This window comes from Cetorhinus maximus, chromosome 16 (genome assembly GCF_964194155.1).
Source record: "Cetorhinus maximus chromosome 16, sCetMax3.hap1.1, whole genome shotgun sequence".
In the NCBI taxonomy this organism is placed as follows: domain Eukaryota; kingdom Metazoa; phylum Chordata; class Chondrichthyes; order Lamniformes; family Cetorhinidae; genus Cetorhinus; species Cetorhinus maximus.
The window spans coordinates 74,591,496-74,606,629 of record NC_135894.1 but is presented as its reverse complement, the minus strand read 5'-3'; the positions used below and the strand labels follow the sequence as shown (position 1 = coordinate 74,606,629).

Below are 15,134 nucleotides of genomic sequence, written 5' to 3'. Positions count from 1 at the left end.
ATGCTTTTTCTCCCTCTGCAATTGGTTTTCATAAGGGCCATGAATTCTTGCTGCTCCCTTTCCCCTCTCAAAATGTCTTGCACCATCTCAGTGATGTCCTTTACTTTGGCACATGCCCAATGTCCACCCACTTTCTGTCCTGAACACTGTGACCGTGGAGGCACCTTCAGGAACATACGTTACAGGAAATCCTCAACCCCCACATGATCTGCAGTGATGTTTACTCTGTTTATCTTCAGAACATGAAGAAACACACAATCAACTCATATAGATATCCAGGTTAGATCATACTGTTGTTATACCTCTACTTTACATTAATGTATAGTTAGATATTAGCAGTATTGAAATGCAGGGAAACATACACAATGCTCTGTATGTTCAAGGGAGCAACCAGCACCATTGTACCAACGAAAACATCTAAGGTAAGATTCTAGATTTTTAATAAACAGCTCTTAGAAGGAATATAGATATGGAAAGAATATCTGTGTATATCAGCACACATATCATGAACAGAACCGTGAGTGTAGTCTGCTGCATATCATGTGAGAAGGGGCAGAGTGATTCTTGGAAAATAGTTTTCCACATAAAATTACACTACAACATTCAGCCTATGGGATAGATATTGCTGGGATTTCCTGTGACATCTTTCTCTTTTATGTTATTAATTTCAACTACTAGAGTTGGGCTGACCACATCTGTAGTGTCAGGGTCTGGAAGATATAACAAAGAAACCAAATACAAGTCTCTGCAATAATTTAACAAAACAACAGAAGAATTGATAGAAAAAAATAAAAGCTAAATGCCAAAAGCCTGAAATAAAAAACAGAAAATGTTGCGGACTCACGGCAAGCCCAACCTTATGTAAAAATGGAAATGGCTATTAATGTTTTGAGTACACTCCTTCCACCAAAACTGAAAACTAGGTGACAACAAATCTTTTAGAAGAATTAATAGAATTATGTAAAAACCAAGTCAGGAGCACTAATTCCTGTCATAGGCTGTTGATTGTTGACCTACACACAGATTTTTTTGAACAACTGGAAATTAGGCACTAAATAATACACCTCATAATAACAAACCACCCACAATATAATCCATCAATCAGTCAATAAAATTCACACAAGGGTGACAATGACAACAGAAGCTCCATGCAGCATCATTGTGTAAACGTGAAAGATGAATTGCATTGATAATCCAATAAACATCACACAATTGTAACCATGACAAATTGCCAAATGCTTTAAGTGCAGTCTCTAAAATTCATGAAATGTGCAGCACATTGAACAAATAGACCAACAAAGGTGAAAAAGTGCTTAAGGTCCGTGAGATACACAGTGCGTTGGGCATTTCATATAGTTTATGCTAGAATAATTAGTGGACGTGCAGGACAAGGTGTATTGACTATCAAATATACTTTGCATACAAGTAAAACAAAAGACTCAGTGTTAGAGTTGAAGTGTGATATATCATCAGTGACATGTATCCTAACTATATTTGTCACTTCAATTCAAACATTTAAAATTGAGTAAAGCTCAATGACATTTAACAACATGCATGTATTAGTATTTCCTCCATTCATGAATTCATACTCAACATTGATATTCTTGGGAGTACCTGTGAATTCCTTTTTTCCTACTTTAGGTAGTTCAGATACTGGGATTGGACTGAGCACATAAGGAATTTCAGAGACCGATAGCTCATAGTCTGCAAGGCACAACAAAAAACCAAATAGAAACTTCTGCTATCTCTCAAGAATGCTTATAAATTAATTTTCTATGTAGTTTATTTGATTTACCTATCTATACTACAAGTATACAGCTAAAGCTCCACTGCAGATGCAGTGTACATGCCATACACTACACATTGTGCAATTATAAACTTCCTACAAGCACTCTATTGAAAATCAGTGTTCAATATACTTCACAGAAGAAAGGCCTATATCTGTAATGTAAATTTTCCCATGCTTCTAAACAGAATTTTTTTTTTGAATAATGGAATGATTCAATGATATTAGAACAGTGTGTAAGTAGCATGAAAGGCACACAACATCGGCCTGGTAATAAATTGGACCAGATTTTGTGCTGAACTAATGCTGAACTAACTCGTGTTATTAGAGTGTAATCTGGACTGCAACATCTGGTGACAGCGCATGAACAGATAAATGCAGAAATCAAGAAATTGCTGCCTGAGATGTTCCAATTCTCAAGAAGCTGCACAACAACAGTATCTTGCTGAGAGATTTGACATTTAAATGTATGCAATGGCATGAAGTTGTAATACTTACCTAATACATACACACTAAATGCTTCAGAAAATGTCAGGGCTTGTCCATTCCAGTGTAAGTGTCTTTTTTAATGGTGTGATAAATCTTTGTTACTGCCAAAGAAACTCTCTTGCACTGAAAATAAACATTTACAAGTGTGGAGTCTCATTCCTTCAGATTTTTAATTATTGTTGGAGATTTAACAAATTAAAACATTTCAATTTTTAAAAAACATTTTCATCTCTTAAATCTCTCTCTTAATCAAATCTTTCTCTCCTGCCCTTTCATTTGTTCTCTGTACCTGATTTGGCACTGAATTGACTATTCCAACTAACACTTCCTGGCTCAGACTCTGCGCTGCTCAATAATGATTCTTCAATCTGATCAGTTAGGTCCCAGATTGCCTGTACAGGATACATTATTTGGATAGTTGGCTGGCATGAACTTTCAGTGCAAAAGCAATGGTAAGTCTATTACAAGTGTAGCCCATTGTACAGAAGCAGGGTAACTAAACTCCAGGAGATATATTATCCACTGGCCAACAAAAATAACTCAGGCTAGTATAGTGCACGAATTATTTAATATAATTCATGAAAAACGATTGAAAACTCACTAAAGGATAAACAATATTAATTACCTTCACACTTGTGCATAAAAGAGTGCATTCCACATAAATGAGTGAACATGGCACAGCACCTATGGCAATTACATTACACATTAATGTCACAATTTAGATATATCACAGATCATGCAATATATTTATACAGCCTAGCTTTTAAACTTCCCTAGGTATAAGGTGATTGGCCAAATAATCCAGCAAAAGGCACAGGAAAATCATCATGTATTATAGTTTTGCAAAAGCAATAAATATACTCCAGGCAAGATGCTAAAGTCCTTATTTCAACTCTGTGCAATTGGATGGGTTTTGAATGAGTTAAGATCATGACCCATGGCCCAGAACTTCCTGCAACAATGAGACTGGTGACAGACAGGGTATATTTTGCTATTTTGGATATCAATCCAAGTTCATTGTGAACTTACTCCAAAAATTTCCAGGATTTGTCATTTGAAGATGGTGCAGTGAGCACAGCAGTGAATCAGAAGCTTTGCAGCCAATGGCAAATGTTTGCCAATGGCTACATCTACAAGAGTACACTTAACATGTAAGAAATAATTTGGTTTGAATGAGACTAAAGGTGGCAAACTTCCATTCCAAGTAATATATTTCAGTGGTAACAGATAAGCAATATTCACCTCCATAATAACAATCCAGATTTATTTCCTGCAATACATACAATCTGTATCAACAGGAATAATGTAGCACATTACAAAGCAAGTTACTTCATCTTGTCACTACCGTGCATACCAAAAATGCATTAAAATTAGAGTTGGTTATGTATTAATCAGGTGCTCTCTTTCCTACCCACTCTCTTCCTGACTTTTATACAGGAACAAAATAATTGACACCCATGGGAACAACCACCAAAAGGTTTTCTTTCCTTTTGCAGCTGAAGCTCAAATTCAGGTCAACGATCTTACCACCCGCCTTCATCTTGTAGAATTACAGTGAAGTTAGAAGCAAATAATCTTATCTGAATTACTAATTCATTGGAATAAATCAGATGTTACTTGTATTTTAAACACTACACCACAGTAAATAAATCTCTCCTGGCTCTCCAGGAGAAGAGGGAACACAGTAACATTGGCTACAATCTGTAATATACATTTCAGTTTTAAGCGCCAATATGTTTTTTACAAAAAGGTCAGTCAGATTTTTGTGAGAGAAAATTCTGAGCAATCTGAACTGGAGACATGACATGACTGACATTCTCTTCATAATTCTATACTACACCTACCAATAAAAGATCAAAATAAAGAAATTGGATTGAAGGTATGATTTTCATTATTTTCAAGGTCAAACTGTGCATACTGTCTTCTCACAACCTATTTTTCTACCATGGGCTTATTTAAAAGCATTTATTTTTAATATCCTCATTGCTGTGGTCTCTACAAAAGTGTTGACAGCTGCTCCAAATAAGGCATATTTTCACTCCCAGTTCTGCATTTCCTGCCTCTAGTTTGGTGAACCTTGTTTTACGCCAATCATATTTACCCAGATTTTGATCTCAAAGACAAAATAGTGGCACTCAGTGTTCACCTCGCTGACAGCTGCCCGCGCACTTTACACAGGCTTGTCAGTGAAGATTTTCTTCAATCCAGTCTCTTATCCAGGGTGGCACCCTCTACGAGGGCTCAGTGGCATTTTGAGCAGGTCAAGAAACAGCAAGGCTGCCCAATGAAAGAAACCGAATTATCCTCACTAAGACGTGTAGAATCCAAACCATTATGTATAAACCAGGAAAAATGAATTAGATTTCAATGATCTACAGAAAGCAAAATAAAGATTAGGAAATGCAGGTATATTAAGGGAGAGGGATAAGAGAAACATTCAGAAAAGTTTTAAAAAATCAATTTTTATCCCTTGTAAAAAATCTCCAATACTACTTTTCTTCTGAGGAAATGAGAATTCACACTTGTAAAATTAATTTTTCAAGGCTAGAGAGGTTATTCATCAGTAATTATCATTTGTCCCAGTAAGACTCACTTACTCCTGAATGCACCAGCCTTACCTTTTTTTTTACTGTGGAACAAGTGAGTAAATACAGCAAGTTCATACTGTTGTAGTAGTTTCAATGTCGGGTCTATCGTCGAGCACTGAAACTGTGCACCCTCTGAAGGAGCAGGGTATCTGGCTTTAACTTCTGGATTCCTGCACTTAACTGCAAATGAATACTCCAAAAGCTGTTCTTAGATTTTCTCCAGAGTCTTGCTGCCCATTGTCCCACACGACTAAGTCTAAGTAAGTAAGACAGCCTCACCGTTATTCTCATCACAAATTCTGGGCTATTGACAAGAATCCTGAACCAAAATAGTTTGGGTCCTCAGCTGAGTAATTTATATGGATGCTGCACTTACCCCCTCATCACCTTTCTTCCCCATGTATACTCTATATGAAACTCCTCCTTCAATTTTTTCATGTTTTGGCAGCAATATTTTGCCTCTAAATGAAAGCTTAATCTTTTTCAATGAATTTAGAAAATTATACATTGCAGAGGCAACCTAAAAATTCTTTAAACTAATATTGATATAAAATGAATATCAGTGAGTCTTCACACAGAACTATAAAATATGAGTGAGGGCTGTTGAAGAACATGAGAAAAAGATGAGTGATAATTATAAATGTTCTTCTGCCTAATATTATTTGAAGATATGCAGCCCATAGATCTGTACTGCATGGAGTACCTGTGAATTCCTCCTCTTCCATGTTACCAATATCAGGCACTCGCGTTGCAGAGTCAGGTTCTGGCAGCTCATGGTCTGTATAATAAAGAAACCAAATGCAATCCTCCGATCTCTCAACAAAACAATGCTAGCTTTGATAAAAATGTACCTTTGTATTTTAGTGCTAAAGCAATCCTCAAAGCAGAATTGGTTTCTCATTCAATATTCAAAATCATCATTACTGAAGGTAACTTCCGTAATATCGACAGTGAACTAGCTAGCTAAATTATTTCAAATAAATCTTTGTGAATGACAGTGGATAAATAAATAACATTCCAAATGATGACAAATGATCTGATGGTACTCATGCTTTACAGTGCTAGAATACTTAAACTGTGAAAAATATAAGGGTGAATTTCTGCACTAGTTCATCCAATCAGCTTCAGCAAAAGAGCTTTGTACACTCTACAAAAGCAATATAAATGGTGTACATGCCATTTCTCTGTAGTTTCCATGGCTTTTTGGCCAAATCGTGGAGGCATGGAAGGATCCCAATGAAAATTCACTCCATAATATATTGATTTCATACAAACAAAATGTCAGGAAAGCTACTCCGACTAGATTATCTAATACACAACACACAAGCATAAGAATGGGATGATGACACACAGTATACATGCCAGCAATGTTTAAAATTCACATGACAGAAGAGCAAACTTTGGAAGACTGCAATGACCTGTGTGCCTAATTCTCTAATCCTCAATACATTCAATATTCCGGTGATTAACATCGATCACTGAAAAATCAAACATGCTAGCCTTTGTGCACAATTCTCCTTCCCAGATTCACATCCCTCACAAAGTTTAGTCTACAATATACTTATTGCCCCTTCATTAACATTTAAATTCCTGATTGTAGAAAGTGACAAATCACATAACATAACAGACATAGAAATACAAAATGCTGACTAGCATGCACTCTGCACTGGACATCACAACAATGCCCCCAATTAATCAATTTTCATAATTGTGCTACTTTAAATGAGTAGAATACACAGCACATTGATTATTTAACATTTTTCACACAACAGGAATTAATAGACTCCATGCAAAAAAACGATGCAATGATTACACTTTCACTGAAATAAAACAGACCATGTAATAGAGCAGTGAAAAAGTGTGTTTCATCAATTAGATGTGTTTCATCTATCTATTATACTTCATCTTATGTTATAAAATGTTATGGTTTTAATGTGTTCTTACATGTTTTTCTTGCATTTCCATGTTGATTAACTATTACAGATATCTCAAGTCACTTTACAAGAAATTTGATCATAGCCTCTGTTTTACCCCATCAACCTCTCTACAGTTATGTGAATTGTGCCAATCTGCCGGGTATCCAAACAATAAACAAATTCTTAAGATATGGAGGGAAGAAATGAGTTGCACAGGGAATGACACAGCTGATGAAGGGAAATATCAATGCAGACTGATGAATACCAAATAAGCAATGAAGAGAAATGGACACTTGAAACAGGTTCTTGGATAATATTACATTGCACCAATTGCACCCATGAGTATTGTTGGGCGTACCTGTAATTTCTTTGTTTCCAATGTTTGGATACAATTTGGATACAGGGATTAGATTAAGCATGTTTGGATTGTCAGAGTCTGGCAGCATCTCATCTGTAAGGGTTAACAAAGAAATCAAACATAGACCTCGATAATTCAACTTAACATTATAACTCATAAACATCTATCTCTACCGTATCCCTCATTAATTTGCCTCATTCATAGCACTGAATAAATTCTAGTCTATCCACAAAGTATTATCCAATCAAAACTCTCAGACCTTTAGCCTTTAGATTCTAACTAGCGCATAAAAGGCAAAAAAATGTTAATGTTGAGCCTACATCTTAGTCCAGTTCGATCTCAGGATTTGGGGGACATGGGTAAAAATGTATTTAGGCACTATTAATGCAATACGCCAAAATACAACACATTAACACACAATTAAGTGTACATGTTACAATCTAGGGCTCCCAATGCAGAGCTTCGCATGATGAGAATGTGCATTGGAGTTACCTATGCAATTAAGAAATAAAGATGCAAAGATCTTACGGTGTTTAGGCCACACGCTGCCTGGACCTGTACATGGCCATGGCAAAGATGACCTGTCTTTACAAAGCAGGCTGCTGGAGAGATATACTAGCTGGCACACAACATCTGGATCAGAGACAGTTCTTCCCACAGAAGTAAAGGTTACCACGACATGAAGCTCTCATGCTATTACATTTTACAAAGCCCAGAAAATATTTGCTTAAAGAGGCAACCTGCATTTCAAATCTGTATCGGGCAAAATACAACTTCTACATTCTATAGGAAAAACATCTATATCACTATTTCTACAGAAAAGACACATCAGCTACACAGGGCATATAGCTTCAATTAGACAGCAGATAGATTTTAGTGAAAAATCACTCATGGCACTCAAGTTGTCATCAATGTTCTTCACATCAGCCCCATGGCATTCAGGAATGGAAAGGATTGACAATCAACTAATGTCCTGGCTTATCTGATCCCATCAACATAATTCTGCATTTAAGTGGCTCTTACTCAGCCACAATGCTTTTATGGTACAGAATTCCATGGTGCCTACATTATTTGAAGGAAAAGAGACGCTTAGGGATGGGCTCTCAGGAGACTGGACTTGTCCTCTGTACCCTTGTATGCTTATCTCAATGAGAAACCTCTAGGAGCATAACAATCTCACCTCAGTCAGGACAACTCAGCATCTGTTTGCTGCTTTTTGGCTGTTAGCTTTACCTTCAAGGAATATTTGCCTTGGGACTTATGTACAATGAAAGAGTTTGTGCAAAAAGGCAATGGTGGTGCGTGGGAATGGTATTTCCCAGAATATGTGGATGTTCTCAATTAGGTTAGGGTCATGTTTGATGGGGCCTATAAGAATGCTTGCTCAAGCACGGAGCACAATCACCTCCATTTCAACAGGTGCTCTGGCTCAGTTGGCACCACTCTCACCTCTCAGCCAGAAGTCATTGTGTTCAAGTCTCACACCAGACATAAGCACAAAAATCCAGGCTGGCAGTCTAGTACTGCCTTTTGGATGAGATGTTAAACCAAGACCCCCTCAGATGAATCTACAAGATCCCATGGCACTATTTTGAAGAAAAACAGAGCAGTTATCCCCAGCATCTGAGCCAAAGATTTGTCTTTCAATCAACCTCACAAAAAAAACAGATTAACTGGTTACCATACAGCTGTTTTTGGGAGCTTGCTGTGCACAAATTGGCTGCCATGTTTCCCACATTACAATAGTGACTACACTTCCGGTGGCTGTAAAAGATGCTATATAAATGGAAGTCTATCTTTTTTACTGAAACTAGAGCATTTCTGCCCCAGCTACATATGAGGGACTGCACTGCCTTGGTTAGCAACCTCTCTCCATTCAACGGCACATCTGCTTTTATTGGATAGTTGTCTTCAGCCTCAAATAGGCTAATTTCATGCAGCAGCACCTCCAATTCTACAGCATCAAAAGGTAGCAGTACCATCCATACATTTCCACTATGGCACTGTGATTTACTATTTCAATTCTCTCTTATATGGCAAGCTGAAACCTTTTAAAGCGGCTCTCTTGCTGAATTTTGTGCTCTCCAACCCAGCCGAGAAACCTTTTCCTATTAAAGTTAGAGATAGGGTGGCTGCAGAAGGTCAGATCACAAAATTCAATCTGGCCCACCCACTGTGACGTGGATATGTGAAATACAGTTTTTTTCAGGGATGTAATGTAAGCTATATAATAAATCTAAACTCAGGAAGATAAACACTTCAGTGCCCATGCAACGTAATTTAAGCAAACAGGTTGCACTACATGAAATTAAGAGCAACAAGGCACCTACCCTACGTTGTCACCAACTGGCATTATCTTAAACCAGGCCTTAAGTTCAGAATGTCTCAGTGATGTTCTACAGGTAGGACATCAGTACAAATATTTATTCTATTTGTAATTTGGGTATTTGTTGCAAGTAAATCTTAGCACAGCATGCAACATATATGGCTTCTAAATATCTTAATTTTGCCTTTGGGTTTAATTTTTGTTTAAATCAATATGAAATTTTATCAATTCACTTCAAGATAGTTAGATAGTAGAAGACATGTAAAGATTAATAATTTTTAAACAATATCAAGTGGAATTTTTAAAGGGATTTCACAGGCCATTAACAAACACATCAAAAATGGATATCAAAAGGCCAGAGGAACAGAGAGCAATAAGCAACATTCTACATGATTTAAGAGTCAGACTCAAATATTTTTGGGAATACCTGTGAATTCTTTCACTGTTGTGCTATCATGTTCAGAAGGAAAGGGTGGGCTGAATACATATGAAACATCAGTGTCTGGCAGCTCATGGTCTGTAATTCATAAGAAACCAAATACCAAAGTGATAATAGTACTCTTTAAAATATTGTCTGTAATTGGATATATCAACATAATGTACACGAATGACTTGAAGCACTGAAGTCCTGTGTATCAATAGTGTATTGACAATGCATTGCACCTCAGGTAATGATGATGCAATTAACTGCAAAACAATCACCAAGAATTTCGTTAGGGCTGCCTGTTATGCATCTGTAAATCAGAAGTGACATATTACAGACAGCTGATCCAATATTGCTTGTTTTACACTACTGACAAAACTTCAAAATAACCCCAAGTATATGAACTAGGCAATTCACTTCTAGTCAGCTGATTAAATAGTCATTGACTTCAAGAGTTTCTGGCTGATATTCTACTTCAACCTCTTTTCTAATTAATTTATGAGGTGTGCTTATTAAAGAGTACATTTAGTGAAGCTATGGGGAGAATTTTCTCCCCGTCGGGGGGGTTGGGCAGGAGCAGGGGCGGATGCAGGCTGGGCGCCGCCGTTTTACGTGAGTGGGCCAGTTAAGGCCAGCGTGCGTGTGAAAGAGCGCAGAAATCTCCCTGAGGCACAGAGCTGCCTCAGGGAGATTAGTTTAAGTTCTGAAAATTTTAATGAAGAAAAAAAAAATTTAAGACATGTCCCCTCGTGTGAAAGTGTCACTTGAGATGGGTCATGTCTATGAATGTTTTTAAAATTTTTTACAAAACTTTAAATACCTTCATGAAACCTCATCCCGCCCGTCATTTTATGCGTCGGCGAGCGGGCCCTGCCCCCGCTCGCCGACCCAAAAATTCTGGCCTATGCTTCCAGCACAGAGCTTCACTTGACAAGAGCATGATTTGGTTAGTCTGATGGTCAGGTGTATCAAAATTGAAGAAGGAAGCATTTTCAACTGATGGTGGATTATGTTCTGTAATGGGCAACAAAAGACATGGATAAAATAATTATCTCTTTACCCAATCCAATAGAATCTTTTGAGACAACCAGAGAATAAGGGGATTATGATTGATGTTGATTTTCATTGGCATTTGCTAAGTGTTTAATTAGGAAGAGCACTTTGCCAAAGATGTGGTAAACAAGGAGGTTGTCAGCATAGTGGATGAGATAAAGCAAGGTAAAGAGGTACTAAGAAGCTGGCAGTACTAAAAGTAGATAAATCATCCTATCTAGAACCGCTCTGTCAATTGCATGCTTCTTCTGCTGTTTGGCATGCAAGTAGTCCTGTTCTGTAGCTTCACCAGATTGGCACCTCATTTTTAGGTATATCTGGTGCTGCTCCTGGCATTCCCTCCTGCACTCTTTATTGAACCAGGTTTGATCCCTTGGTTTGATAGTAATGGTGGACGGAGGGATATGCTGGGTCACGAGTTTACAGATTGTGGTTGCGTACAATTCTGCTGCTGTTGATGGCCCACAATGACTCATAGATCCCCAGTTTTGAGCTGCTAGATCTGTTCTGAATATACCCCATTCAGCACAGTGGCAGTGCCACACAGCACGATTGTGGTTGTGCTCAGTGTGAAGGCAGGATTTTGTCTTCACTAGAACTATACGATGGTCACTCCTACCTATACTGTTGTGGACAGATGCATCTGCAACAAGTAGATTGGTGGCGACCAGGTCTAGTAGGGTTTCCCCCTTATTGGTTACCACCAACTGCAGGCCCAGTCTGGCAGATATGTCTTTCAGGACTTGGCTGGTTTGGTCAGTAGTGGTGCAACTGAGCCACTGTTGGTGATGAAAATTGAAATCCACCACCCAGAGTACATTCTGTGCCCTTGCCACCCTCAGTACTTCTTCCAATTAGTGTACAACATGGATATCATGACGAATATGATGTATTCTGAGAAATCAACTGTAGAAGGAAATATAAGCTAAATGGTGGCAAGCAGAGACTGGAGACTGAATTACTGCCCTTTTGATCTATGCCACAGTACCACAGTAGGTGGTACATTTATCCATAGACCCATTGAAGGAACTCCACCTTTTCCATTCCTGTATCAGTGGAAACTTTGAAAGATGGAGAGGCAACAACCATAATTTGGCTTCGGCTGATGAACATACAAAAAGGAACAACAACTACTATGTTATTGCGACTCGCGATTCACATCTTATCCCAGGACATTTACAGACATTAGAGTAAGGATATTGCCCCCAACCCAATTAATTTATGCTTAATTCAAAACCTAATATATTCCTAAACCAAGTTCCATTTTGTGTTTTTTTGAGTCATGGATTTGAATATTCTACAATCTTTTTAAAATCACAGTTGTAATAAGGATAATAATCAAATTGAAAGCAGAGCAAAGAGGAAAAATTGGATAAGGCCTGGTTTCAGGCACAAATTTGGTGACCCGGTTGCCACGCATGCCTGAATTAGGAGACTCATCATATTTCGAGTCTCAGGGCTCATCTTAAAGGGCCTGAATTTCTTTGGAGTGGCAATCACAGTGGATTGCCACTCCACTCCTAGTTTCTTACCTGGAAATCCAGCCGCTCCTTTCTTGCCCGACATTCTGACTCAGGCCAGGCGAGAACTGTCTAGTGCAGCGTGTTCCTGAGGCCTTGTGTTGAGGGCTGGAGGGAGGTGGGGGAAGTCCCATGGGGTGTAGGGGATGGCAGTACTACAGTTACCCAGAAGCTAGAAGTGGTTTTAATTCTTCTAGCTTTTTGGGGGTAACTATTGCTGTAACATAATCAGAACCATCCGAAGTTTGCGATTTAAATCCCATTTGGGGTACCCTCCACTGGTACACTGATTACCGGTACTTGTACAACCTGACCTGTAATGAGTTATGTACTGCATGATTCACCTTCAGCCCCCTCTTAAGAGATTGCCCAGATGAGATTGCAATTGAAATCCAGACTGGAAGAGTTTCATACCAAGTGCAAAGGAAGGGTGACAGAGACACAGTGAGCATTACATTAATATATGTTAGCTATAAAGAACAGCGTTATCTGCTCTATTCCCTTAATTGTGTTTCAGGGTGTCTCCTTTCCAGGCTGAAATAGCACAAGTTTCTCTAATAATTCCTCATAAATCAGACTCAACACTAGGTATCAGCTGCACAGTACAGTTTGACCACCAATTCCTCTCACTTGAATTCGACTCTTGTATAGTTATCTATACAATGTTATACAGTTCAACATTCAATTAGCCCTGTTGATTGCTGCTATTTTGTGCTTGGCGTGTTAGCTGAGTCTCATCTCAGTGATGACACAGTCAGGTACTACATTTACCTACAGTGACTCTACATCACTTAGGTTTTCCCAATTCATATTTGGTTCATTGAAGGTTCTGATGAATAAACTTTCCTGTCCTCAGCTTTATTACTTTGCTACAGAACAAACCGTCCTCCTCCCTGTGCTGACCCGATGCCTTGTAGCATGCCTCTTACATTAACTTGGAATTTCTTTTTTGCATTTGAGATGTTTAACCAAAATAGTTCATTACATAGCTTATTTCCTCCCACCGAATCAACATCAGTTACCTCCCAAACAAAAACAGAATTACCTGGAAACACTCAGCAGGTCTGGCAGCATCGGCGGAGAAGAAAAGAGTTGACGTTTTGAGTCCTCATGACCCTTCAATAGAACTCCAGTTCTGTTGAAGGGTCATGAGGACTCGAAACGTCAACTCTTTTCTTCTCCGCCGATGCTGCCAGACCTGCTGAGTTTTTCCAGGTAATTCTGTTTTTGTTTTGGATTTCCAGCATCCACAGTTTTTTGTTTTTATATCAGTTACCTCCCAGTTGTTCTTTACATATATGACTAAACCCCTTCCTTTACTGACCATTTTTTTTCCATTTTAAGCGCTCCATGCTCCTGATTTTCACAGTTATTTTATATTTGCAATTAAAAATGTTTCTGATATTCCCACGACATTTTAACTCCCCACTATCATCATTACATTCAATTCTGTCATCTTATTTTTAATGCTCCTAGTGTTCATATACAAATATATTGTTGCATATTTTCCTCCTCTCATGGTCCCCAGCAACTGCTTTCTTTCTGATCTATAGTAATTGTGTGTTTCATTGAACTTTTATGCCCATGCCCACCTGTTTGGGCAAAAGTAGGCCAACCAAAATCAGGCATTAGGCAAATAAATCAAGTATTCCAACATGATCTGAGTATCCGATATTGATACTAACATTCGAAAAATAGTTAAACTAGCACAAGACTAGATAAGCTAAATGATCTATGGTTTTTCCCATATCCTTAAGAGGCGTCGACAGATTACATTACAAAATAAAAGCTATGTACAGCTTACTTGCATTGATTATTGAAATTACCTGTGAATGGCTGCTGGCCCTTGACATCAACATCAGCAATTGGATTTGGAGTGATGAAAAGTTTACTGGTGGTGGAGGATGATACCTCGGGTTCTAGCATGTACATTGAAAAAATAAAAACATTTCTTTCATTGAGAAAATTAGCTAACATTGCAAATAGAATAATAGAAGGGAAATTGTAGTATGTGGTACAGCCAACTTGCTTCACCACTCAAAACAAATTTCAAGGAAAAAAGTGAGCATTGATTGTGTATTATCTAAGCAGCAAAAATAAAAGATGTATGAACCACCTAAGGCTTGGGGGGTTTATTTAGGTTCAGCCAGTGAAAATTCACTGACTAAAATAAGCATTTCTTCCAATAAACCTATACTCTAACTGCCACCAAATACAATAACTGCACATAAATACAATACTATTAATAATCTAATTATCTAATAATCATGCTGCTAATCCAATAAATCTACTCCATTGACAAAACTGGTATTCTACCTTTACTCATGGAATGCTCTGAAATATTTTTTTTATCACAGCTGTTCAATGGTGATTTTTTTCCAGGTTCTATAATGGACCTCCTCTCCTAGCTGGTTCAGGTTTTCCTCTGAGTAATATTTTTCCTACCTAAGTGAATGTTCAAGGTTTTCTGAAGTTGATCTTCCAGAGCCCTGGACATATTGGAAAGTTTCCACTGGTAGGTTTTCTCCTAGACCAACACTTTACGTTTTACCAACAGTGAAAATTTCTCTCATGTGCTTCACGATTCTGGATAATGCTCAACAGTTGATCCAACACCTTAGGTGACAGTAAATCCTCATTTTCCAATCCCTACTACATTTCCAGCTACTGGGCA

The 15,134-nt window shown here is 38.0% G+C and overlaps 1 protein-coding gene across 4 annotated transcripts in view; it reads right to left on the bottom strand.

The window, feature by feature from the left end:
- The window catches only part of LOC144691708 (uncharacterized), a 371,588-nt gene that overhangs the window by 127,562 nt on the left and 228,892 nt on the right, over positions 1-15,134 (bottom strand). For all 4 annotated transcript variants that reach the window (XM_078560070.1, XM_078560071.1, XM_078560072.1 and 1 more), the window contains 5 exons: positions 14,287-14,379; positions 9,891-9,980; positions 7,138-7,230; positions 5,567-5,641; positions 1,615-1,704 (listed from right to left, as the gene is read on the bottom strand). In XM_078560070.1, the coding sequence (XP_078416196.1) occupies positions 1,615-1,704; positions 5,567-5,641; positions 7,138-7,230; positions 9,891-9,980; positions 14,287-14,379 (441 nt within the window). The remainder of the gene's footprint in view (positions 1-1,614; positions 1,705-5,566; positions 5,642-7,137; positions 7,231-9,890; positions 9,981-14,286; positions 14,380-15,134) is intronic.